Below are 26,610 nucleotides of genomic sequence, written 5' to 3'. Positions count from 1 at the left end.
AAGCCAAGATACGGCAAAAAAATGAGCCAACACGAATCCCTGGGAACCACAGGGAGTGTCTGAGGTCAGAGCAAAGGGCAGAGAGGGAGGGTCTGGACAAACAGAGAAGCCCAGGAAGGGCAGGGAGGCCCAGGAGGTGCAGAGAAGGGGCAGTGTCCCATAGAACCTGGGGCTCCCCAGACCCTGCAGTCTTCAGGAAAAGCCAGTCTTAAGTGGCTTATAGAGGTGGAAAGGTACCTATAATACAGTCATCCCCCTGCCTCTGCATTAGTTCCAGCACCTTCTGTAGGTACCAAGCTCCACTTCTCTAAGATGGCATTATATCTGCCCAGAACCCATGATTCTCCTCTCATACAATTTAAATCAGCTTTAGATTTCCTATAACACCCCTCCTAGAATATATGCGTCTGTCGTGGAAATAGTTGCTATACTCTGCTGTTAAGGGAACGGGACAAGAAAAATGCATGTACAGATGATTTTTCTCCGGCTACTTCTGTCTGACTAACTAAAGGCCTGGGTGTGGACACCATGGATACGGACGGAGGGCCTATTGTATTCACTGCTCTCTGGACACAAAATGTGTACCTGGCCAACTACAGCCATCCAGGAACTGAAGCGGTCAGGCAGGCACTGCCCTCAGGATGCTGAGAACTCGCCAGCATCACAGCCCGAAAAAGGGCAGCTACTGAGGACAAAGGTGCAGCCAGGCAACCCCGCAAGGGCTTCACTGGGAGCCACGAGGAGGCCACACTGGGCTTTTTTTTTTTTTTTTTTTTTTAATGCCCCTTTGGAAAAAGCAGAGGTAACCAGGTATCCAGCAAGAGCCTCTTGCTGACTCAGGATCGAGGCCTCTGCGTGAGTCTGAAACACAGATCCCAAACACTAGAGTGGCAAACTATGGCCGGCCACTAGTGTGAAATGAGAGCCCGGGCACAGCAGGAGGAGGCAGTAGGCTGCCAGGGGCAGTAAGAATGGAACCATGAGTCAGTAGAAAGGGGCAGCTAGGTGTTGCAGGAGGCTGGAGAGACCTGGGCATGAGACAGACCCGTGCTTCAGGGCGAGGGTCTGATGACACATGCTGGGAGTTAAAAGAGTGTGGAAGAGGTGCCAGTCACAAGCTCGTGGGCAGCAAAGGCTTCCTGGGAGCACTTGAGCAGAGGCCAGAATAAAATAGGGAACCTGCCCTGTCTTCTTGGGCTAATGCCTTCCAGCAGAGGAAGCAGCTGGGAATTGACAGAAACACTCAAGGAGGCTGGGAAGGAGGGAGGCAGGGGAAAGAGGAGGCTATACCCCTAGCCTCAGGAATGGCCATGGCAGTCTGCGGGAGACGGCAGCCCCTGGGAAGTTTATGCACAGGACTATCGTGTGTATTTTTAAAGGGTTGTACTGCACAAAGAAAAATGAGGACATGGGGAGGAGGCTCCTGCAGGTGACCTCGCAGGGGGATCGGCTGTGGACCAGGAGCAATGGAACCGAGGATGAAGAGCTTACTAAACATGCAGCTCACCTCTGGCCCTACAGGCTACCACCCTCAAAAAACCCAGGAGTGGGCGCTTTGCTCGAGGTTATGCGTTGAATGACCAACCACACCCTGCTCAGGGGCAGGGCTGTGGCCTCACGGGGCTGGACTCCCCAGAGGCCCTGTCTAGCCACCTGATCCCAATCCTTGCTGCTCCTTCTGCCCCGAGGCTGGGAAGGTAGGTGGAAATAAAACACAGAGATGAAGGTACTGAGTGCTGGGCTCCTGCCTATCCCGGCTGCAAAACAAGGTGGGCGGGGTGCACACCCAGCCACACTGGATGGACACTCAGGCTGACCCTGCAACTTTCTCAAGAAACGAATCAGTCAGTTCTGGGTGGCTCTGAGCTCACGGGGAGGTTCTCCCCATCACCACCAGCAAGACTGCGGGAAAACACGCAATTTCCCTCTCCACCACAAGGTGGCACACGGTCCCAGGACCTGGAAGGGGTGACTCACCAGCTCTGTCACATCCTGGCCCCGGAGCAGGGGCTTCTCCTCAGGGAATCGCAGCTCCTGCAGCCCAGCCATGGTCATGTCGTGGAGCAGAAGCCCTAGAAGGAAGGGGACATGAGGTTGGGCCTTGTTCTGAAGCTGCCCAGTGAGGGTATCACAAGCCAGGGCTGCTGTCCCCAGGTGACCACAACCGATCTCTCTCCAACACCTGCTCATGTCAAGGAATAGTATATTGTATTTGCTCTTTTCAAATAAAATCGTGTTTTGCAAAACTAAGCAACACAAAGAGGATCCCTGTAAGTTTCAAACAAAGCTCTGCATTTATTGTGGGGCAGAAGGGTTCTGTGGGGAGGTAGGAAAGAGGTGGGCTCAAAGTGACTGAAGCTGGAGAGGATGGGAAGTGAGAGCTCTTTCCTGGGACTTGAACACAGCTTGGGTCAGGACAGAAGATACCTGTGATCTCAGCCTACAGACATCAGAAGGTCCCACACCCTGATTTCTGGGTGACTCAGGCAGAGGCAGAAACTTTTTTTTAAAGATTTATTTATTATGTGTAGGCACCAGACCTCATTATAGATGGTTGTGAGCCGCCATGTGGGTTGCTGGGAATTGAACTCGGGACTTCTGGATGAGAAACCAGTGTTCTTAACCTCTGGACCATCTCTCCTGCCCCAACATAGAAACTTTTGACCTTTGGAGGAAGAAAGGGTCACATTTATACAGTGGGTACACATTTGCCCTCTGTGTCTTTGTGTGGGGGTGCAGTCGCAAACACCGGGCAGATGACAACCCAGGATGAGGCGCTTGCATGAGAGGCCGCACCATCGCTCACCTGGGTATAACAGCAGAGGGCAGAGTATACCAGGAGGAAAAGGAGTCAAGGATCGGCACTAGACACTCATTAACACCCAGAGAGATACTAAAAGAAACTCAGATTAAAATAAGATAATTCAGCCAGCATGGTGGCAGAGGCAGGTGGGTCTCTGCGAGTTTGAGGCCAGCCTGGTCTGCAGAGGACTTTATACTGAGACCCTGTCTCAAATCAATGAATAAATAATAAGACACTCATTTTCCCCCTTTATGACTGCTGTGGATATTGCTCTATATAAAGAAAACACTGATGGCCAGTGACCAGACAGGAAGTATAGGCGGGACTAGGAGAGAGGAGAATTGGGGGAACAGGAAGAAGGGGGGAGAGACACTGCAGCCACTGCCAGGACAAGCAACATGAAAGATGCGGTAAGCACCAGCCACGTGCAAGGTATAGATATAAAAATGGTTAATTTAAGATATAAGAACAGTTAACAAGAAGCCTGCCACGGCCATACAGTTTATAAGTAATATAAGCATCTGAGTGATTATTTTATACGTGAATTGTGGGACTGCGGGGCTTGGGGAACCTGGAGAGAAGCCCTCCAGCAACAATGACCATGGAAAAGCCGGCAGTGCTGGCTCAGAAGCAGAGAGCAGCACTTTCTAGACTTTGGAGGCACCGGGGATGGGACCCAGAGCCCCACACATTACACAAGCATGCTACCACTGAGCTACATGTCCAGCCCCAGACTGGCACTTTCTGAATTTGCATGCCACAAAAACACTGACACTTTTTTCCCCCCGGATGTCAGTTATACAAAAATGAATGAAAATTCCTCAAAAGGCTCAAGCCATGGGCTGGGGATACAGCTGGGGTATAGCCAAAATGGATTACCAAAAAGAAAAAAATATATGTCCTAAAGACTCCCACTGTGAGATTCAGCAAGTCCCCTCACTGGGGGAGACTTCTGAAGAAAGCCAGGGAGGTGACTAACGGCTTAGCCTTAGGAATGCTCACAGTGTCGCCATCAACAGAGAAGCTGGAAGAAGCCAAAGCCACAGTGGGCCACCAGAGTCACACATCGCTTTGGTGATCTGACTACGATTATTTTACATCACGGGGCAATGCTGAGTAACAGTTAATAAAATGCAGCTCACAGGGCTGGTAAGATGGCTGAGCAGGTAGTCATCTGCCACCAGACCTGACGACCGGGTTCAATTCCCAGAACCCACACAGTGAAAGGACAGAACCTCGTCCCACAAGTGTCCTCCAACCTCTGCATGCATGTCGCCACACAGGTATAACAAAGGTAACAGCTGTTTTAAAAAGCAGCTACAAAAGCATTTCGGTGTCATACCATGTATGAGAGATTCAAATGGCCCCACAAGAAGAGCCTGAAGGCTGTACATCACATCCACAGTTCCCAGGAGGGAGCAGGGTGGAGGGTGAGCTACGGCAGAGGGGTGGGGTGGGGTGCGAGTCCTGAGATACCAGTAAAACCCTGACCAAGTATTCATAATAAACAACTAGTTTCAGGCTTGCTCCTGGAGGGATTGGTGAGGACTGAAAATAGGGTGTCCACCATGAGAACACGGCCCACAGAATCAACCGGCCAGGACTCACGGGTGCTTGCAGAGACCAGGGAGCCCATAGGGGTCTGACCTAGGACCTCTGCATATATGCTGTGGCTGAGCACCTTGGTGTTCTTGTGGGATTCCTAAGGGGGTGAGGGGAGGCTGTCTCTCACTCTTTTGCCTACTTATGGGACCCTTTTCCTCCTGCTGGGTTGCCTCATTCAGTCTTGGTGTGGTGTTATGTGCCTGGTCTTATTGCATCTTGTTACGCCGTGTTTGGTTGATATCCCTGGGAGGCCTGCTCTTTTCTGAGGGGAGGCAGGGGGCATGGATGGGGGGAGAGAGGGGAGGTAAAGAGGGGGACTGGGGGAAGGGGAGGGAGGGGAAACTGCAGTCAGGATGTAATTTATGAGAGAAAAAGAAAATCTGGTGTCCACTCTGAAGTGTAGGGGGGGAGACATTTTTAAAAAGAATGTAATTAATTAATTTTTGAGACAGAGTCTCACACTGTGTAGCGTGGGTTAATCTGTAACTGTAGTTACAGGTCTACCATGTAGACCAGGCTGGCTTAGAACTCGCAGAGCTTGGCCTGCCTCTACCTCCTGAGTGCTGGGTTTAAAGGTGTGTGCCACCACCGCCCGGCCCAATTCCTCCTTATAAGGTTGGTAACGTTTTCCTTGCACTATCTCACTTCACCCTGACCGGAAGTCAAGTGAGGAGACTGAGGCTAAGTGAGGCCCCGGACTGGATGCCTAGTGCTTAGCGCTCACACTCTAATGCCGGGGTCACCTAAAGGGTGAAGGGATGAATGTGCAGCCGGCTGGTCAGAAGCCACCCCTGTCCTGTTTGCCCCGCCTACAGAACGACGACGACGTCAAAGGTCCCAGGCCTGGATGGAGCCCATGTCTGGCCAGGTGGCAGCTCTGAGCCTTGGTCCTAACCCCCAGCCCAGGAGGCCCTGCCGCCGCCCTAAGTCCTCGGTCCCCACAGGATCACACCCCGCCACCCTGCTGAGCTTTGTGTTCCCAGAGGTTTCCCAGGAAACTAGCTCACACGGCGGCGGCGGCGGCGGCGGCGGCGGCGGCGGCGGCGGCGGCGGCGACGCAGATGGGCTGTATTTTTAGAATGGCGTCCTCTCGTCTCCCTCTGCCCTTTCCTCCCTTCCTTTCTGCTGTGTGCACACTCATCCGCCCACCCCGGTGGGAGCTCAGCAAGGCGCCCACCTCGAGAAACCTCCCTGATGAGGACTTTCCTAGCCACCTGCCTCCCCGGGATGTCCCGCCCTCCCCCACCCGCTGTGGAGCCACCTGGAGGCCCGGCTCTCTAGGGACCGTGCTATTAAAAGGGCCGAGGGTGGGCAGTGCAAGGACAGACGGTCTGTGACGGGGGAGTGGCAGGGAAGGGGTGGGGAGAGACAATGCGAGAACCCAGACTGCCTCCGCCCTAGGGAACCGGTCAGCTCAGCCTGCTGGGGGGAGGGGATTGAGGGGGGGGGGACTGGGGTCTGTCCGGCAGAGGCTAGAGTGACATTTCCCTGAGGGCAGCAAAGGACATTCTTCCTCAGGAGGTTACACCCCCCCACACACACACACACAGCAGCTGGGTGGTGGAGGAGGTATGTCTTCCCGGTGGAGCCTGGTTGAGATCGGAGTGGAGCAGGTGGATGACAGGCAGCCCCGGGGCCTGAAAAATGCCACCATAGTCTCTCCCCTCTGCTCTTTTTCCTCTAGATCACTCATTCCCTAGAGGCTTGTGGAGCCTCTCATCGAAACAGGGCTGGGGTGGCCCCCAACCCTCCCACTTACAGTGGTCAGGCCATGCCACGGTCCCTACAGTGCTGGGCAATGTCGGCCACCACTCACTGCCCGGCTTTGTGTGGACAGATCACAAGGGGGCCGCTGTCACGCAGAGGAGCCGTGGCCTCCATTGCCCACCATGGAAAGCTTAGCGGGTGGGGCGGGGCTGCAGAGACCTGCATGAGGCCATGCTGCTCTGGGATGCTGGGCTGGGCTGGGCTGCAGCTGTGCGGTGCCCGTCCTGAGGGGAATCTCTACTTCCTGTCTCAAGCACCATACGGAAGAAAGAAAACCTGTAACGTTAGACTTTTGTCTCCCGCTCAAGTACTAATCAGGCCCCACCCTGCTATTTCTGGGTGGACCTGTCAGTCAGCGGCAGGACAGGCTGGGAGGGATGCTGGAGATACATACGGGGATTTTAGAGTGTCTCCCCAGTGGGACTCCTCCCAACATTCATTGTCCTGGGGTGCTCCTTGCCCCCCAAAAGCCCATTAACTGCCCACCCAGAAACACTAGAAGGGAGTCACAAGACCTGAGCGGCGTCAAGGCAACAAACGCAGAAACGTCCAGGTGCGCCAGGGACGCCAAGGCAGAAGAGAGGACTGAGGAAGGCGTCTGTTTTCCACCTACGAGGGCACCTGGCCAGTCAAGATCAAGGCCAGTCCCTGCTGCCCAGCTGCGCTGCATTCCTGACAGTTACAAGGTCTATCATCACAAGAATAGCCAAATGACCAAACATCGGAAGGCAAACAGCCTGGTGGGGGGGGGTCCCCACCACAGGGAAGGAGGTCACAAGGACAGCCACCAAACCTGCACATCCCAACACCCTTCCAGATGTGGCTGGCCTAGGGTCCCCCACTGCTCCACCCACACCTGACCCTGAACCCCAGGACCCCTAAAGTTAGGGGGTGGAGCCACACACACACACACACCCCGGATGCTGCCCCTTTTCCCTATCCTGACCACAGAGGGTGGGGACCTCTTCTTCAGCGTCTCCATCTCACTAATGAAGACAGCATGGAAGGAGAGGCATGCTCCTGGGAAGGCGCTGTGAACCCGGGGAGGGCCTGGGAACGTCCCCATGCAGCAGGGGTCCCACCTCCCTGGGGACATGCAGGCTGGACCTGAGGACATAGGATGTTTCTTCTCCGGCTGGCTTTCCAGTTTCCCCTCTACCTGCTGCCCCTCGGTTTGTTCTGGACCTGAAAGAGACCTGATCTCCTGCTTTCTCACGGGGTTCCTACAAATGTCTGCTCCCCGACCCCAGCCATCATCCTGTTCTTCATTGGCTACAGATTGGAAGATGATGCTAGTTCCTGTCAGTGAGGCCTCCAGGGTGGGGTGGGGACGTAGTCGCATATGCAGCTGGCGGGACTGAGGGGGGGGGGCAGCCTGGTAGCTTGCCAACGCTGTAATTCTGCGGCTGGGTACAAAGCCTAAAGGAGGTGCCATAGGTGTGCCGAGAGACGTATCTGAGGACCCCCAAACTCTGCTAGAAGTGTGAAAATGCTCGATCAGTTCACGTGAACGGAAGACCACTTACATAGAGAGCATCTACGCTTAGGATGCCATGCAACCGTAAAAAAGACAGCGTCATTCTGGAACACACAGTTAGGGACAAGGATGTGCCGCACAGTAAGTATAAAAAAAAAAAAATCCCATTTATGTAAGAAATACGCACCAAGCGGGTGCCTGTGTCAGCAAATTCAAAACGAAATCCTCACCTGACTCCAGGTAAAGTAACAAGTCACCTGTCAGGAAGGGTGTCGGTTTGGAGGTGATCAAACAGGTTTCTATTCCATATATCAAATTTCATCTCCTCCAAGACACCACTGGATCATAAGCAACACGTTTTACACATCGTTGAGGACAAAAAACACTTGCAATAAACCATAGTGTTTCCCCCACTTTATCTTACAGATAAACTATAACACACACACACACACACACACACACACACACACACACACACACACACACACACACACACACACACACTCCAGAACTTCCAACACACATCTTTGGCCCAGCTTCCCACAATGATCTCATGCTATGGAGGCACAAACATAGTTGGAAGAGATAGGAAAGAGAGCGTGGTGTCACGCTGTCAGCATGCTGGCCTGATGCTGGGGTGGGGGTGGGGGGCCAGGACCTAGCAGCATTCGCTGTCATCCTCCCTCTCCAGCTGGCACAGGCCCTGTCCTTGGTTTTTCCTAACTGTGACACTCTGGGAGAAAGTCTGGTCAGTGAACTTGAACAATGCCCCCAGTCTGTGCTTGATCTTGATTAGATTCAATGTTAGGCATTTGGGGCAAGGACAGAGGAGAAACCGCGTGTGGGCTCAGACCGGCCTGGCACAGTGGACTCATGGTGCTGCTCCGTGCCGCCGCCGTAGGGGCTGGCGACCTTGATCGTCGCTGGGAGGTGGCACCTGCTGGGCTTCTCCTGCTGGAACTATCTCTCTTTGTAACTGGTTATCACACAGGAAGGTTCTCCGCCAACACCCCCTTTCTTCTCATACTTTCCCAGGCTAATTTTAGCAACCCTTGATGACTCTTGTCCACAATTCTTACTGTGGCGTTGGTCAAATGATAATTTTCTATTTCCATCTTTCTGTCCAGTTGCTAGCTGGGAGTCTGTAGCTATCCATCCCATCATTTCACTGTACCACAACAGACTCGTGGAGATTGAATCCACAGGCTAAATTCTGTTGTGGCTTTTCTCTCCTCCAAGGTGGGCAGTCTTTGGCTACCTCTCATCCCTTCTCAGTTGGCACTCTGTCCTTTCAACATGAACCCATCACTTTCTGAGCAGCCACTAACTGTCCGGATACATTTGGCATTGCACATACTTCTCTAGGGTTCTCTGCATGCCCCTTCTTCTCCAAGGTCCCTGGCTGCTGTTACAAAGGATGTGGTTTAGGAAGCAGGATGTGGAAACAAGTATCACTGCTCCAGGTCCTGTCTGCCCAGAGTCAGGGGATGTACGGTACTAACATGAACGTTTGCTCTACATCCATCCTACTGCGACCATACAAGGAGCCTGGAACTAGACTTCTAACTCCTTTAAGTACAGTTGGACACCACCATAGACTTAACTTAGCTTCTTTCCTTTATCAAATGGTGAGGAATCTGGCTTTTATAATCCTTTTCTTTGTCAGTGCTGAAGATCAAACTTGGGGCCTTTGCATGCTGGGGGATCCATCATGATCATGTTTTATTTCATCAGGTACAAAAAGATTTTGAATTGTCGCCTACAAGATGAGATGCGTGATGTGCGTGCTGGTGCTGTGTGTGCGTGCGTGTGTGTGTGTGTGTGTGTGTGTGTGTGTGTGTAGGATCAAGGTGACATCAGGTGTTCTCTTTGATGGTGCTCCACCTCATACATCAAGGTTGGGTCTCCCCTAAACTTGGAGTTCCCATCTCAGTCATGCAGCTTACTCTGCAAATCTTTTTGCCTTCTTAGGATTACAGATGGCAGCATTTCCATGGGTTCTGAGGGGCTGAACTCTGGTCCTCACTTGTGGGGTGTCTCTCGGTCCATTGTGGGTTCTCACCACTCATAGGATTTGTCCTTGAAATCACAGTGGACTGTTTGGAACTTTAAGATTGACTTTTACTAACAGCTCCATCAAATGGGCGTGGTGCCTGCCTTGAATCCCAGCACTCCGAAGCAGGTGCAGGAGGATCTCTGTAAATTTGAGGCCAGCCGGGTCTACAGAGTGAACTCCAGGACAGCTAGAGCTACATAGAGAGACCCTGTCTCAAAAACCAAACCAAACCAAACCAAACCAAACTATCCAGCTCCCTCACAGGACTCCGAAGAAAACGGGGAAATAAATGGCTTCAGCTTCCTTGCCGTCCAATCCCTGCCTCGGGTCCTCTCACTGCTGCTGGTCCTCGCATGCCATCCGGGTCTCTGCAGCAGCATTTCCCCAGAGCACACTGTGCTGCTGACACCCGCTCTACTAACTCCAGGCTCCTGGGACAGCAAGGACAGCAGAGCTGTGCTGCCAATGTGCCATGAACTGTGGGGTGCTCCCAGCCTCAGAGGTGGCCAGATTTCAAGCTTGCGCTCAAGATGGCCAGTGGCTCTCTCTGAAGCTGGAAGTGGAGGCACAGCACCACTGTGTGACTCCGTTCCTCTAGACAACACAGCTCCAGGCAGGAAGCTTCTAATCCCCAGACCCAGGGCAGAGGGAACAGAAATCCTAACCACATCCACTGGCAGCAACTGTGTGGAGCCCAAGCAAAGTCCCGCATCAGCAGAGACGATGCCAACCCGATACCCGTTGTCCCCCTTTCCTCACTGAGAGATCCCAGAATTTTAGATGAGCCGGTTGGCGATGGGACTGATACTCGTGACCGTGAGACGTAACATCTGAGTGTGTAGCATGTGACTCTGGCGTAGCATTCTTTAAGGATGAGGTCGATCATTGTTTTGTTTTGAGTGTGTGTGGATGGGTGTGCACATGCTATAACCTGCTTGTGAAGGTCAGAGGGCAGTTTGTGGGAGTCAGTTCCCTTCCACCACCTGGGTTTCTGTGGCTGGAACTCAGGTCATCAGGCTCCGCTACAAATGCCTTTATCCAGTGAACCATCTCACTGGCCCAAGATAAACTGGGCTTAGGCTCTTTCTGCGCCAGTTGGCTAGAACGCAGATACGATGGCAGGAGCTTGAGCAGCTACCTTGGATGCAGAGGCAGGATGCTGGGAATAACAGGGGCAATAGAGCAGCACCTGAGCAACACAGGTAACCAGGAATCCAGGCCCCGTGAGGAAGAGGGGAACAGTCTGCTTAATCTGCGACTGTCATCAGTTTTCTGTCACATACAGTTGACACTAATGGATGTTTGGGACAATTTTCTTGGCGAAGGGACCCACCCGACATGCACAAAGAGGTCACAGGGAGGGAACGGGCAAGCTTTTTCCACATGCAAACAGGAAGTGCCCATGCTCCTGGTCCTGCAGTCAGCCCATCGCAGCCTCCCACCCACCACATCCCCAGCAACAACAGTCCCTCGCTGACATTCTCTCCGGGGGTCTTAAGCTCCCATCTCTGGCCCACAGCTCATAGGACTGCACTGGTTGGCACCCGCACGGGTAACTGCGACCTACACAAGTTCAAAGCTTCGTTTGGCACTTTCGTCACAAATTCTCAAAGTTCCTCAGCACAGGCATCCCACTCAACTCAGCTGTGTCTGCCTGGCCTGGCGAATTTCCCAGAAACCAAGACACACTTGTCCTGGATCCTGGTGTAAGATTCAGAAAGGTAATAAGCTGAGGTGGTAGACCTCCCCTAGCCCAGATTCTGTAACACACTCTCAGGACAGAGGCTGACACACACTTTCCTAAGGCATTTTCCTCACCCAGGCCTTTCCAAACCACCTGTTTAATTAGCACTTTAGAAATCAATGTCCCACGGAAAAGGACCGCACGGCGCCAACCACCTGCCAGCCTTCTCAAGTGCCCAGTCTGTAGGAGGATGCCACCTGCTGTCATCTCCTCATGTGGCAGCATCCATGCCTCCCTTGGAGGGTCTGAAATCCTTAATCTATGTGCTTTAGGTAGGGATGATGGTGGCCCAGTGGTGAGCAGGTGACCCAAGCCATTCACCGGCCAGATATAATCAGGGCACAGGTCACTGGTGGGCCTCACAAATGTGAAGGCCTGCAACGCTCTGAGATATGACCTTGGCCTCTCCATCCTGCCTTGACTGCCCAGGGATGGTCACATGTGTGTGCCACCTCATCCAGTTAAACTTGGAAACTTTGGAGGGCTTCATTTGAGGTCTGAAGCTTTCTGAACACCGACATGACATTCAAGGTTTTGTTTTTGTTTTTTAAGTTTTTTTTTTTTTTTTTTTTTTTTTCTGAGACAGGTTTCTCTGTGTAACTCTGGCTGTCCTGGAACTCACTCTGTAGACTAGGCTGGCCTTGAACTCACAGAGATCTGCCTGCCTCTGCCTCTCTCTCTCTCTCTCTCTCTCTCTCTCTCTCTCTCTCTCTCTCTCACCCACCCCACTCCACCCCACCCCACCCCACACTCAAAGTTTTAATCTGAGCATTTCAGACCCTGGGTTCTGTGGCCAGGGATGCTCCATGAGAACATTCAAATATCCCCAATTCTAAGAACTCTGAAATCTGAACCATCTTTGGTCTCGGTCATGTAAGAGATACGAGACCTGTAGGCTTCAGGCCCTGTCTCAGGAACTAGGGAGAAAACACTGACAACAGAGTCCAACCTGTGTGGGGCTGGAGCAGAGCAAACAACTAACAGATCTGTGTGCTTTTGCGGATGGAGGCCACGGAAGGGACAGGGTGTGGACTGGGGGTTGCAATTTAAACCAGGGTGGTTAGAGGTGTCGCCTTGCTGAAGAGGCATAAGCAAAGGCTTGAGGGAGGCAAGAAGGAGGCCTGGGAGTCTAGGAAGAGCATCCAAGACGGAGGAACAACCGAGGTCAAAGGTGAGTGCTTGCCTGCCTGGTGGGTTCAAGAAAAGGAAACAGGCAGATGGAGCAGAGCTGTGGGGGAGAGGGAGGGACGTGAGCAGAAAAGGCAGAGTGGAGCCGGTCACATCAGCCTTGAAAGCTGATAGAGAAACTGAGGCAGGGCCCTGAGGCAGCTCCTATAATCCCAGCACTTGGGAGGTAGAGGCCGAAGTTCAGAAGTTCAAGATCATCCTCAGCTACGCAGCAAGTATGAGGCCAGATGGGATGAAAGAAGCCCTCTGAGCCGGGCGCTTTAAGCAGAAACAGCAGGGCCTTCCGACGTGAAAGTAGGCAGAGGGCAGGGTGGCTTGACGCTTGTTCTGGGTCAGGGGAAGGGGAAGGTGTCTGTTTTCAGACCTGAGCCAGGTGGAGGAGACACAGGGTGGGAGGAAGAAGAGTGGGATGTGTATCCAGGTCTTCGGGAGGCTGGCACTTCCAACACGAACTCGGAGACCAGACAGTCCACAGGTGAGTATGAGGACCGAGAGTGATGTTCCATGGAAGCCAGGTGGATGGGGCACATGGGCATGTCTTAGAGAGGGCTCAGGGTGAGGCAGAACCTCCACTCCGAGCAGGCTTTTGTTGGAATCCTCAGGGAAGAGTTCTTTGCTGGGCGTATCAGAGGATGACCTGTCATGAGGAGGGGCCTAAGGAATCTGCCAGTCCAAACAACCAAACGAACAAGAGTGGAGCCCAACATGCCCATTCCAAGTCCCCCCTGTCCTGGGCTCAAAGGGCCAAGTGAAGCTCAGCATCTGTCCCTACGGAAATCACACACACAGTCATACATGGGCTCCGGGGGTCTTTCCAGCCTGGAGAGAGGCTGTTTTCCCCACATTCGAATGGGCACACCACCATCCACTCTAGGACAGTACAGGGCTCTTCAAATACAGGAATCGCCAAAGGTGCCTCCTGAACCGTGGTGGTGAACCCCCAGGCCAACTTAGAGTCCCCCCACTGCCATGTGCCAGGGAGCACTCCATAGCTGGGAAGGCTTTGGCATCAACGGCCCAGCACTGCCATGTGGGCGAGGAGCAGGCTTGGGCCTTATCTACAAGGATCACCTCACCATGGGAAGGTGCCCCAGGTCCTACTCTTATCCTAGGCCCCACCCCAGCCTACCAGGCACATCCACCACAGCGTATCAAGGGGTTAACACTGCTAAAAGCCAGTCTGGTACCCAGGGGCTGGCCACCAGAGCCACGGGGAAACAATTTTGGATACAGAGTACAGCCTGAAGGTTACAAACCCTAAACTCAACTATGGGACCATGCCCATACTCTGGAGAAAGACACCCAGTACTTCCTCTGTGTCCTCCAAAGTGACTGAGGTCTCTGTCTCTTCCCACCTGCCTTGGATGGGGCACACCCACAGGCACATATTACCCACCCTGCTACCTGCCTGAAGTGGGCTGAAGAAGCTGGTATGTCTGAAAGATGTGTGGTCCACCAGTCACCCTGCAGCAGACATTTCATCCAAAGATTGGACTCCAAAGGCATCAGAGCCAGGAAGGGTGTGGGTCTCTCTCTCTATCTCTGTCTGCCTGTGTGTGTGTGTGTGCGCGCACACACACATTCTTCTGTACCTGAGGGGACTAGGGTGTGGCAGACAGGGTGAACACACACAGCCAATTCAGGCTTCTATGGAGCTTTCTCAGCAGAGCCCAGGACTACTTTGGGGTACAGCCAAGCTCAGCTCCAGGTCATACAGCCAGGGCTGATGGGAAGCATCCCTGCAGTCCCCAACCCTGAGGGGCCTGGCCACCTTCTCTGCAGAAGGTCACTTTCCAGTACCAGGTCTGATAAATCTTCACTATCTTGGTGGCGTCATCTTGATGAATCTTCATGACCTGGGACTTGACTCCCTCGCAGTTCTGGAGGGCTGAAGCCCTGCAATCAGCACTGCTGGGTGAAGTCAAGGGGTCTGGGAGGCAGACTCGTTCCCTTCCTCCAGCACATTGCTCCTCCCATCTTTGGCTCGGTGGCCCTCCCCACCGCCTGGCCAACCGCAGAGCAGCTTGCTCTGGGCCTCTGTTTCTGTATTAGGACAGTTTCTGCCCACCTCTTACGGGGGAGGGGGGGACGGGGGTGGGTAGGTACACAAAGGGCCCACCTGCTAATCCAGGAACTTTCTCCAGATGAAATCTTCAACCTCATCAGCATGGTCCCTTTAGCATGTATGCTAACATTCCTAGGTTCTAAGGACTAAGGTCAAAATATCTGCTGAGGGCCCTAAGTAGGTGCATGCGTACTGTAGCTCTACCTCTGCCCTGGGATGCTCACTTGGCTGCAGTATCTTTTTTTCCCTCAGTCTTGGAAAGCCAGCTCGCACATGCCCTCAGACCGACTGCATCCCTAGATCTCCCCCTTGGCAAGACAGATCTAGCACTCTCTCTGAGCTCGCCGGACGCGCTTCCTTGGAACCACAGCCCTCACAGTTCTCTCCCGAATCTGCAAATTTTCAGTTTTATTTATCTGTATTTTTATTTTTGTTGAGATTATCCCCCTTTGTAACCCATGCTAGCCCAAACCTACCATCTTCCCTCAGCCTCCTAAGTGCCAGGATCACGGGTGTGAACAGTCATGCCTGGCTAGTTCTCAGTTTGCAAGAGCAGAACTTAAGTGCTGGGGATACTGCTCGGTTGGTACAGGGCTTGCCTAGTGTGAATTTAAATCATGGGGTCAATCCCCAGCACCACACCAACTGGACGTGGTGGCACACTCTCATAACTCCAGCACTTGGGAAGTGGAGGCAGGAGGATCCAAATATCAAGGTCATCTTCAGTTTATACTAAGTTCAAGGCCAACCTGAGCTACAAAAAGAGTCTTTTAAAAAAAAAAAAGTAAACTTGATGTTCATGTAACCTGCATTCACCAAGAAAAATGAGGAAAGGAAAAAGTGAAAACTGTATTATGTCCTGGGAGAGAGAGGAAAGACGCTGTGATTTCTGCCATCAACCCACCATGGCTTTCAATGCCCATAAGCACCCCGAAAAAGCTTTGTTTTGGGGCTAAAGAGCTTGAAAATGCTACTTTTTAACGCAGGAAACGGGGTTCTAAGGAAGGGTCTCAGACTCTAGAGTAGCTCTCCCGGTTGAAGTCCAGCCAGTCCTCTACGTAACCTCTGGCAAGTGATTTTCCTGTTTCGTGCCTCAGTTCCCTTAAAAGGGGAGGGACGCTGCTCAGATGACGGCAAGAAAGCATATAGAAGGCACCTCAGACCGCGCCTGAACAAGCGGAGAATGCCACACACCTGCCAGCCGTCACCACCACTGCCACCACGCAGTCTGCAGGGGACACCTGTGTGGTGGGTAAACCACCTTTGGCAGTGCAGTGTCCTCAGCTGCTTCAGACTGGCTCTGGCCGCTTTCTCCAGTGAATAATGACAGGCGTCCTCAGTGGACACCTCTGCGCTCACCCCGATTTGTTCCTAAAACTTCAACCGAAGGGGCACAGGTCACACATTGTTACGACCTGATACACCACCACCAAGTTTGCTCTTCATGGGAGTGGTGCCAGCTGCTCTTCCACACAGTTTCCACATCGGAGGACCTGGACACCCCACTTCCTGGCCCCAGTCCTCTCAGCTGGGGACCAAGTTTTCAAGTATATGAGGCTAGGGGACCCATTCTCATCCAAACCAGCACAGTCATGGAGTGTCCCCCACAGTTTTACAGGATACATTTAAATAGCGCCGGACCGTTGGTGGGCCTGTTGAGGGGAAACTGAGGCACAGAACTGCCTTTGGGGCCTGGAATTGGGGACCCCGAGTCTTCCCTCTCCAGCTCATTCATCTCAGTACATACCACTGCTTCACTGGGGTGCTGGGCTGTTTGAAGGGAGTAGGGTTTCCTGGTCCTCAGAGGTCTTCTGTACAGAGAGCCCAGTGAGGGGATTAGGAGACCCAGGAGGGGACTGGATACTGTGGAGAAGAGGGGAGACCTCAGGGCACTGAGGACCGAGCTCAGAGACCAACGTAGATCACCTGCCAGATGCTGCTCTGTCTCAGAAGACCTCATGACATCTCTTAGGTGTCTTTATGAGACAATACGCTGGAGGTATCGAGGCGGTGGTGGTGCGCGCCTTTAATCCCAGCACTCGGGAGGCAGAGCCAGGCGGATCTCTGTGAGTTCAAGGCCAGCCTGGTCTCCAGAGTGAGATCCAGGAGAGGCACCAAAGCTACAACAGAGAAACCCTGTCTTGAAAAAAAAAAAAAAAAAAAAAAAAAGCTGGAGGTTAAACAGCCTGTTTGAGATCAGTACTATCTGTGGCTAGAGTTTGAATGCAAACCTATGAGACAGGAAGAAGACAAAAGGGAGTTGGGGGGGGGGGTGCGCAAGGGAGATAACAAGAAGGGACGCAGAACTTACGGCATAGCCCAGGCTGGCCCTAAACACACCATCCTCATGCTTCAGCCTCCAGGTGACAAGACTACAGGTGTGCCACCACGCCTGGCCACAGCCCGGCCGAGCACACTGGGGGCCTAGGACAGTGAGAGTCCCGTGGAGACCTGGCCAGGGGTTCAGAAAGCCTGCCCCAGCTCAAGGGCCTGGGGGCACCCTGCACAGGGACTGTGGGGCCATCACTATATCATCCACTCCCTCTGAGAGCCAGATGGGGATGAGAGGACCTGGTCCTGCCCTGAAGCTGGACTCTGAACCCCAGGCTCACAGACCCCTCCTTCAGTCTGAGTGTTTTGGGGAAGTTAATGTGGCTACAGCTCTCTTCAAGGTAAGCGGCCATAAGGAAAAGCTGGAAGGAGGTGGTGGGTGCCAAAAACACCCAGCCAGGGTTTCCAAGGCCCCAGGAAATCTCCACCTGCCCTTCTCTATGAGCCCAGCGCGGCCCACTGTGGTTTAGCATACAGCCCAAACCCTCATCTGGCCTACTTTCCTCTTCTAACACCCCACCACACACACATATGCACACACACACACACACACACACACACACACACACACCAAATTTTCACCTACTTCCCTCCTGTAAATCCATCCACCATCCCCACCACACACACACACACACACACACACACACACACACACACACATCACACACACACTCACACACAGGCCCTCCAGTGCTACACCACTCCCAGATCAAGTCACTCACACCCTAAGGTACACACAGACCACCCCTTGACTCTTCAGCTTGAAATGTGACCTCCCTTTCCATGAACAGAAAGTTCTTCTTTCAGTGCTTTCCAATGCAGCCGCCTGCTCTAATCTCGGAACCCTTCTGCTCCCTGCCCCAGATCCCATCCTGTTTCCTGAGGACACACACGCAGGGCGGTGGCCCCTTCCTCACCTTACAGCAAGGGTCCTGTGTTCTACCAGGACCCCAGGTGTCGGAAGGCATCTCTTGGAATACGTTCATCAGGTACACATGAGTGGAGCACCTGACAAAGGCCCAGCTGGGTCCAGTGGGGTCTGGACAGGGGCTGTCACCTCCAGCCCAGGTGTCCACCTCCACCCTGGGAACACAGAAGCCTCCAGTGCTGCGGGGCTTCATGTGTGAGGAGCATCTACCGTTCAGACACCTGGCTCCTGTCCTTCCTCCCTTTCCCATCTCCTCTAGGCATCTATCTTCTCCAAGACATTCCAGTCACTGGCCCCAGGATGCCCTCAGCAAGACATCTGGTTTCTTCTCCACGGTGGCCCCAAGGTGGATGGCCCCAGCCATCATGATTCAACCTAGCTACCGCCTTCCCAGGCCACTTGACTCTACTTCCAGCAAGAAACTTCTCCCCAGAGAGAAAGGTGGTTCTGATCATCACAGGAGAGCAGGAAGAGGCCCTTCACAGGTCCTCCCCGCTCCCCCAGGAGGCTCAGGGCTGCTTTCTCAGGGGACAAGCCAGAGTTGATTGGAAGACAGACTCCGGAGCTCCTCTGGGGATGCTGCTGGCAGCTCCGCGGGCGGGACACCTCGGGGGCCTCTCCCGCGGTCTGCGATCCGGCGGCGCAGGCGCTCCACCCTCCCAGGCGCCGGCGCCGGGGACTCGGTAGAGCCCCGGTGTGCCTCAGGTTTCGCTCCACTAGGAACGCGCACCCGGGAGTGTCCCTTCCAACCCGGGCCACCGCGCCTCGAGCCCGCTCCCCGTCGGAAAGCGGCAGCGGCGATCGATCGGCGGCGGGCTGCGGTACCTGTCAGCAGTTGGAGCCTGTGTCCCAGCACCTTCATCTCGGCGTCCGAGGAGCGCGCTGGGCCGCCCGGGGCGAGGCGCGCGGTAGCCGCAGAGAGGAGCGGCGGGAGAGCCGGAGCGGCGGGAGCAGCAGCCGGGAGAGCGGAGCGCTCACCGCCCCCTCCAGCAGGGTTTAAAAAAATCCACCAATGGCACAGCCGCGCACCCCAAAAGGCACCCGCCGCCACCTGGCCGGGGTGAGCGCCGAAAGGGGGGGGAGTGTGGCACCGCGGGAGGGGCCCCGCGCGAATAAAGACGCCTGCCGCCCCCGGCAGGACAAGTGCCCGCGGTCTCCGGGGGGTCCCAGCCAAGCCGGCGAGGGATGGCTGGCTGGGAAGACAGGGCGTCGCCCTCGCGTGGGCGGGAGGTGGCCGCGGAAGAAGGTGCGGGGCTGCAGTGTGGCTGCACCGAGAGGGGAGGACAGGGGTGAGGGCGCGGCGACTCACCCAGGCTGCCGAGCGACACGGTCGCGCAGGCGGGAGCCGGGCCTGGACGCCGCCGCCCACGAGCGGTGCAGGTTCCCCGCACAGGCGAGCCCCGGAGCTGGGGGCGGGGCGCCGCGCCGCGGGGGCGTGCCCACGTGGGTGGGTGGGCGTGGGCCGAGCCGCGAGTCCCGCTTGGTGGCTGGACCGCGGCTGTCACCGGCTGTGGGAGTGGGCGGGAGCCCCGGCGGGACGACCGACAGCCTGGCCCAGACCCAGGCAGTCTGCAGCGTCCCGGGCCACGGCTCACCTCGGGCGGGCTCCGAGAGAGGGTCCCGTGTCTGCACAGCGCTCCGCGTGGACTACTGAGACGCTGGCCTAGGCTCCAGGTGGCCAGCACCTGAAGTGTCAGTGAATTAACTCCACTGCCCGCTGGAGAAGCTGCTGAGATTTTGATGGCTGCAGGTGGGGCGCATATCCCTGTTTACAGCTTGTGGTGCTTTGGATAAGCATCGAGACCAATGCAGCAAGCTTGGTTTCTGCAGGTTTGGGAAATCCCTCCCTCTTAGTGTCTTCCTTTGTTAAAGAGCTGGGGTGGGGCAGTCTGGTGACAGAATGAACCATCTCTGAAATGTCCTTCCTTCCTTGCGCTGTGGTTCTGTAGGTAGAAGTAGGGGTCCGCACTTTGAAGCACTGTGTGCTTATTTAGTTATTTTCACCCCTGTGACCTCTGGCTTTATAACTCTCTTCCAGCCTCTTCATACTCTGAAACAGGGATGGAGCTGACCTCAGAAGACTCCAGTAAGGATTAAACGATGGGGCAGGGTCTACGGAGGACTCGGCTCAGGATAAAGCGCTTGCCCTGCTAACGGAATTAAGGTCCCCAGAATCCACATAAAGCCCGGCAGGCATGGTGGCCGACAGGGAAAGTAGTGGCTTAGGACCCCCAAGACCAAATTCTCGGCACAAAGGAGATTTATTTGCCCCAGAGGGCCAGAGGGCAGAAGTAAGAGACAAAGACAGGAGATAGATGATGAGGGAGAAGGGAGGGAACGGGGGAGAGGGGGAAGGGTATTTGTCCCAGAGGAACAAAGGACTGCCTCTGGGTAGAGAGGAGACAGACATGGCACATAGACAATGGCGGTGTATAAAGGTACAAGGGGAAACCCCGTGTTAGGATGAGGTGTTTAATTTTGATTGGACATGCTAATTAGGGTAGTCAAAAGGGGGAGCCTTTTGATTGTTGGACCTCAATATTTTGATAGCTGGACTTTGGTGGTCATCCTCAGGAGGAGGAAGTGGCCAAATAAGGGAACAGACCTTGGGGGCTAGCTTTAGGAATGTACTGCAATGGTTTTTAGCAAGGCAGAAGGAATCAGGGAGAAGGACAAGGCCTGCCGGAGCCATGCTTGCCCTGTTCCAGCTGGCCAGAGTCCCTTCAGTGGCCATCTGTAATCCCAGCATTCAGGAGGCAATGACTGCATCCGTGGGGGCCTGCTGGCTAGGCTAGCTGGATGATGAGCTACAGGTTCACTGAGAGAGATTGCCTCAGTAAGTAAAATGGAGACACCCCGTGCCAACTTGAGGCAAGCAGGGGCATGTGCGCACGGGCAGCCCCGCAAGTGCAAACATGCATACACATGTACCGCACACATACATACCACCCCAAAGTAAATGATAGACTGTTTAGTGTCTTGCCAGATACATGGTTTTAGTGTTCAATAAGTGGTTGCTATTATTGATGATGATGATGACGATAAAATTATCATGACTGCCTCATAGAGTCAGACTTTCCAACATCTACCCTTCTCAATAATTTCAGAACGAGTTACAGGATAAAATACCCACTGCCTGACATTCCGCTTCCTGACATGTGTGAGCCTTGTGCCCACAAATGCCTACTTGGATTTTCCGATCAGAGATAGCAATAATGGCATCAAGATGGAGAGCCACCAAATGCTGGTTATCTCACCCAGTATATGCACAAGACTGGCGACATTATTATCATGCAATGGCTTGGATGCACAGCCACCAGACGCCTGCAAAGTCTAGGGACTCCTGTTTCATTCTCCCGTGGTTCTTGCCTCAAGCAGTTCTTCCCTGGAGCCCTCGAGCTTATGAAGCTGGGTGTCTTTCAGCCTTCCAAGCCCAGCACGTGGCCTGCAGGCACATGGCCTGGCAGGCGTCACCTTACATGTCTTCACATTCTGAAAGCTCTGGGCAGCCTCTGTATGCAGCCGTAGGACCCAGGCATCCACAAGAGAAGACTGTGAAGAGGAAGCACAGGAGGCAGAGTCAGATGAACTGAGCAATATGAAATCACCAAGGAGCAGCGCCAGTACTTTTCGGAGACTGAGAAGCGTAGAGAAGAGCGAAGGCAACAGCAAAATCTGGGTGTGGAGCGCCTGGGTGGCTCTGTGAACGCCGACTGTGATCTGGACCACAACGACCACCCGTCAGTGAAGCCCCCATCACAGAAGCCTGGTGCGCAGAGCCAGGCCGGGATGAATGCTCCCAAGATCGAGGCTTCTATCCAGTTGAGTTTTGACAAGAAATATGACAGGAAGCAGGCCTGTTGTCCCCCTGAAGTTCTGAGCCCTGACACGGGGACCCTAGAGGACCCTCCTGTGTCCTAGAGGACACAGCCCTTAGTGTTACCTCCTTTGTTTTGGATGCATTCTCTTCTGGGCATTTCTCAGAGAAAGAAGTCCACAGACTGATAGAAACATGTCCAGCAAGTCCCAGTGGGCCCTTCACACGGTGACGGCCATCGAGCAGCCACACAGAATTGTGTCAGCAGGAGGTGTAACCGTTGTTAACATGAGAAAGATCCATCCCCTGACCTATATCGATAATTGTGTGTGTTGCACTGGCACTTGAATTGCTAGTCGAGCCCAGTATGTTGAAGTTCTTGCCTAGAGATGGAGGAAACCAGGACCTAGAGGCTGTAAAAGGCTTCCTGGCAAGAGCTCCGGTGTGTCTGTCTGTGGGAGGCACAGTGCCTGTAATGGCCTTGAACCTATACATACAATCTGCTTGGCTCCCATGACCTGTTGACTTCAAGTGAGCAATCTGTTGGGTCAGGATTTGCATTTTACCCCCAGAGTGTGGCAAGTTGCTAAAGGATGATTGCAGAAAGCCCCAGGAGACTGTCGAGTCCAGCATGGGTGCTGTGGCAGCAGATGCTCTGGGCGAGACACTGTCCGGATGTTAGGACTGAGAATCCACGGTCAGTCTCTGTGCTGAGCGGTGGCGTCCTTCATCTTCAGTTCCCCGTGGAGGCTGCCTGCCGCTTGCAGGCTGCTTGATAGTGGGGCTTTTAACAGAGGGGAGCAGAACAGAGCAGAGGGCCAAGCTTGTGCAGGGACAGGGTGCCCCTGAGAAGTGTCCTTGGCCTTCTTCCTAGTTCCTTGGAAGATGCCTCAACAGTCACTGCTCTGCAGAATAAGCAAAAGACTGGCTGTGCCTTGCCCAGGCTGGAGAAGAAAGCTCCCGTTTTTCTCTTGTGAAAGCAGACTGAAATGTCACACAGGGTGTTTGCCGCAGGAAGCGATCTATTCTGGTTAACTGGGGCACAGGGGGACTTAGGTAAAAGATTTGGCCACTCAGGATGGCAGGAGCCAGGCTTGATCAGTAGGCAGCCTTGATCCAGTGCTAACACTGCCAGGGCTGTCCCCAGGACTGGGTGTTGCGACTAGCAGTGCCTGTGGACACAGACACTGGGTACTGCCATCTGGACCACAGCTGCCTTGGAAGCAGAGCCAATGCTGCTGCCATCCTCACCTACCGGGTGGATGGATGCTGCGTTTCCGTTTCTGATTCACAGCCCAGAGCACATCTGGTTGGTGGAGCCCAGGTCAGGCCCTCTGGTAAAGCTGCAAGGGAAGCCAGGAAGAGGGAAGTAGGCTCCTGCCATTTAACCTGGATCCTGGGTTACATGTTGTCCCCGGTCCCCGAGACTTGCCCTGCACCGTGAGCCCCAAGTGTCCCCCAGTGGTGCGCTCATGCTTTCTCGTCTTGATTCTTGTTTCCAGCAGGTGAAAGACAAAAGGACCTTCAAAGCCGTGTGGCTTGCTGCCCTTCCAGATGCAGAAGCTGCCGCTGCCAGGAGGACAGGTGACTGGGTTTTTCCATTGTGGTGATGAATTGGGCTGAGTCACCATTCCTCTCTGGTCCCATCGTGACCATGCCCGGGAGCAAGTGGAAGAACTTAAACGATGGGGTTGGGCAGGGGCACAGATGAGCCTGGGGCGCCCCTCCCCTCCCGACTCAGCGGCCAGGCACCTTTCGTGACATCGGCTTCTTACCCCTTGGTGCCCAAGCCCTGTGCTACAGAGTCCACCGGCAACAAGAGCTGACCCAACCCTGACCTTTCCTTTGAACTTCATGAGCTGATGGAAGAAGCCAGCAGACAGCTCACAGTCTGGGGACCAGGAAGACACCGCCAAGATGTATCATTGAAGTTACCTTGGAGTGCGTGGAAGGGTGTGGCCCTCAGGAAGGTCTTCCTGGAGGAGGGACAACTGAACCTGCAGATAAATGGAAGGTCAGCAGATGGGGGTGATGGAGAAGAGCTCTGTCCACTCCTCCGTCTGTCCATCTACACACACACACACACACACACACACACACACACACCCCACACATAGATAGTGAGACCTTGTCTAAAAATTTTTGTATAAGCCAGCATTAACATTTCAGGGCATAACCATTACCATTTTATGTTTATCTTGATATAAATTACTCTTTTGGGAAGCCAAGAAAGAAGTTCAAGGCTAGCCTGGACTACATCGTGGTTTCCAGGCCAGCCTGGACTACCAAATGAGAGCCTATCTCAATAACAGAAATTCTCCTCTAATATAATTATAACAGCTGGCACCGTCTCTTTTTCTTTGGGTGCACCTGATTTTCTTAGCCCACCCCCTGGTACTTGGACATTTAGGATGCGTTCATTTTTCATAACTGCAAGCAATATTGCAAGCAGCTCCCGCCACCCGAGCCTTTGCACACACGTCTGGCGAGCCACTCGGCAGCCTCCCTCGTCTGGTTGTGTGTTCTCTGACCACCTGTCAACGCCAGCTCATCCCCATCTGGAAGCCAGTGTGTGCTCAAAGCATGACTGTCTCCACACCTGTGTGGGTTCCAGGGAGAAGCCAAGGAAAAGAGCCTGGTGTCAAAGCCCAGGGCTCTGATGGTGTTCTGTAGTTCTGTAAAGTATTACACTGGAAGAAACTGAATGAGGAGTAAGACCACCAGGCTTCTCTTCTGTTACTGCAGCTTCCTGTTAATCCCTCCAAATAAATATTAAAAACAACACCGGTGCAGACCTGGAGATGACCCGTTTAGCTGAGTCCAATAAGTTCATGGTTTTGAGTCTGTACTTTGTCACAGGGAGCAGAGCAGAGGTGGCCTTGCCTTAGCTTCCTTTGGAAGGCAGGACAGGGTCAAAGAAAGGCACCCCTCGTGGCTGGCGGCTTCCCTGCACCTTCGTGCCCACTGGCTGGAACATAAGCTTGCAGGACTGACCGGAAGCACAGCTCCCGTGGCCTCCCTGTGAGTCTAGGAAGGCACCCGTGCCCAGCATATGAGAATCTGGCAGAAGGAAGATGAAGGGGTGAGCCATGGAGAAGAGCAACGCTCTTCCCCTTCCCGATGAGAAAACACACCCAGCAGAATCTCCGTTTCGAGGCACTAGGAGCTGGAGCCCCTTCCCGTGGCCCAGGCTTCTTGGGCGTCACCGTCACAGCCCCACCCTGCTCTGAGCTTCGGCCAAGTCCACGTCTCTGACTTGGGATCCATTCAGTCCTATGGCTGGATCAGCCAAGGACACCTATTCTCAGGGCTGCAGTGATCCCCAGTGTTCTCAGTACATGGCAGAGCAGAGGTGGGTGGAGCCAGAGATCTCTGATGAGTCCCCTTCTTTGGGAGAGTGTGATGGGGACTTTTTTAAGTGCTGAGGAAGAGTGTGTGTCCAGCAAACACTGAGGGTTGGGGTTTGGGTTTCCCTAGGCAGGCTGTAGGCACTTCGAGGCTCTCGTGAGGTGCCACGATTTCCCGGGGAACAGAGAGGCATTGCAGTGAGCAGCATTGCTGTTTTCAGGGGATTCTCGAGTCAGTGATCTTCAGCTCTCCAGTCTCTGGGGACGCGGCCCCACCGTAACTTCAGGAAGCCTCTTCTAAGCCAGTGTCCTTTTTTTTTTTTTTTCCCTTGGGTCCTGCCATTGTGCAGTCTGTTTAACTGGTGCGTTGGCTCTGGCTAAGCCCTTGCCCTAAGCCTTGGGTCCGTCCCCTAAGCTGACTCCGGGTAGACCAGCTGTTCTCTTCAGGTGCCATCCCTTTCAGTTTTCCTCATTGCCCAGCCTGCATCCAAGGGGCCAAGCCATCCACAGCCAGTTCAGGCTTCATGGCTCGAGGCTTCACAGTAAGCACAGCAAAGTCCTGCCCGCAGGGAGACTTCCACCAATGTCTGTTCAATAGATTGAAGAATGAATGAGTGAGGAACGAGGCACGCGGGCTTGCTACCATTGCCGTAAACAAAATACCCGTGTGAGGGAGGCACCACAATTCTATGCCTGACCCCTGGGATTGTGGCTGTGTGTTAGTTGGCACCAGGGAATGAAGGTTCTAGAAGAAAATGTCAGTCAGCTGGTTTGTTTATTTATTTTTGAAACGGGGTCTCTTGTATTCTAGGCTGGCCTTAAACTTGCTATGTAAATGAGGATGGCTGAATTTCTGGTCCTCCTGCGTCTACCTCCTCCCAAGTGCCAGGATTACAGGAGTGGGCCGCCAGATCTGGTTTACATGGTGCTGGGAAATCAAACGCAGGACTTCTTTCATGCCTATATTCCCAGCTCAGCTGGCTTCCAGACAGGGAGGCTGGGAGCCGGGGAGATGGATGACTCAGCAGACAGGTCCCCTGTCACCAAGTCTGACCACCTGAGTCCAGTCCCCAGGACACACATGGTGGAAGGGGACGGCATAGGCCGACAAGCTGTCCTCTGACTTCCACATGTGCACAGTGGCACATGCCTCCCCCCAACATAAGCGAACACATGAGGAAGAATGTAAACCATGGAGATGATCCTGGGTTCTCGGGGTGGCCCGTGGAATCACAGGGGTCCTTGAAAGCAGAAGAGAGAGGCAAGAGTAGGACAAGAGGGGAGCTTGGGGGGCTTTGGTTTGACAAAGTCATTGGCTTTGGAGGCGGAGGACAGGGCCGTGAGCCCCAGCGGGCGGGCAGACTGGAAGCTGAGAGGGCTGAAGTGCGGACCCTTTCCTGGCGTTCCAAAAGGGAAGTGATGAGGGGCACTGTTCTTTCAGCCTGAAGAAACACATTTCAGACATAGGCCCCCAAAACGATT

General features: G+C 53.9%; 1 protein-coding gene and 1 pseudogene across 1 annotated transcript in view; one reads left to right on the top strand and one right to left on the bottom strand.

Annotated features, from left to right (window-relative positions):
- The window catches only part of Ndrg4 (NDRG family member 4), a 35,864-nt gene extending 16,986 nt beyond the window's left edge, over positions 1 to 18,878 (bottom strand). The window contains 2 exon segments of the mRNA XM_028888640.2: positions 1,978 to 2,072; positions 18,790 to 18,878. Coding sequence (XP_028744473.1) covers positions 1,978 to 2,072; positions 18,790 to 18,826 — 132 coding nt within the window. The 5' untranslated portion in view covers positions 18,827 to 18,878.
- Positions 18,879 to 20,380: 1,502 nt separating this feature from the next.
- LOC119086138 lies at positions 20,381 to 25,612 on the top strand (annotated as a pseudogene).
- The last annotated feature ends 998 nt before the right edge of the window (positions 25,613 to 26,610 follow it).

The sequence above is a fragment of the Peromyscus leucopus genome, chromosome 5, assembly GCF_004664715.2.
Source record: "Peromyscus leucopus breed LL Stock chromosome 5, UCI_PerLeu_2.1, whole genome shotgun sequence".
Lineage (NCBI taxonomy): Eukaryota > Metazoa > Chordata > Mammalia > Rodentia > Cricetidae > Peromyscus > Peromyscus leucopus.
This window is presented reverse-complemented; position numbering and strand designations above follow the sequence as displayed.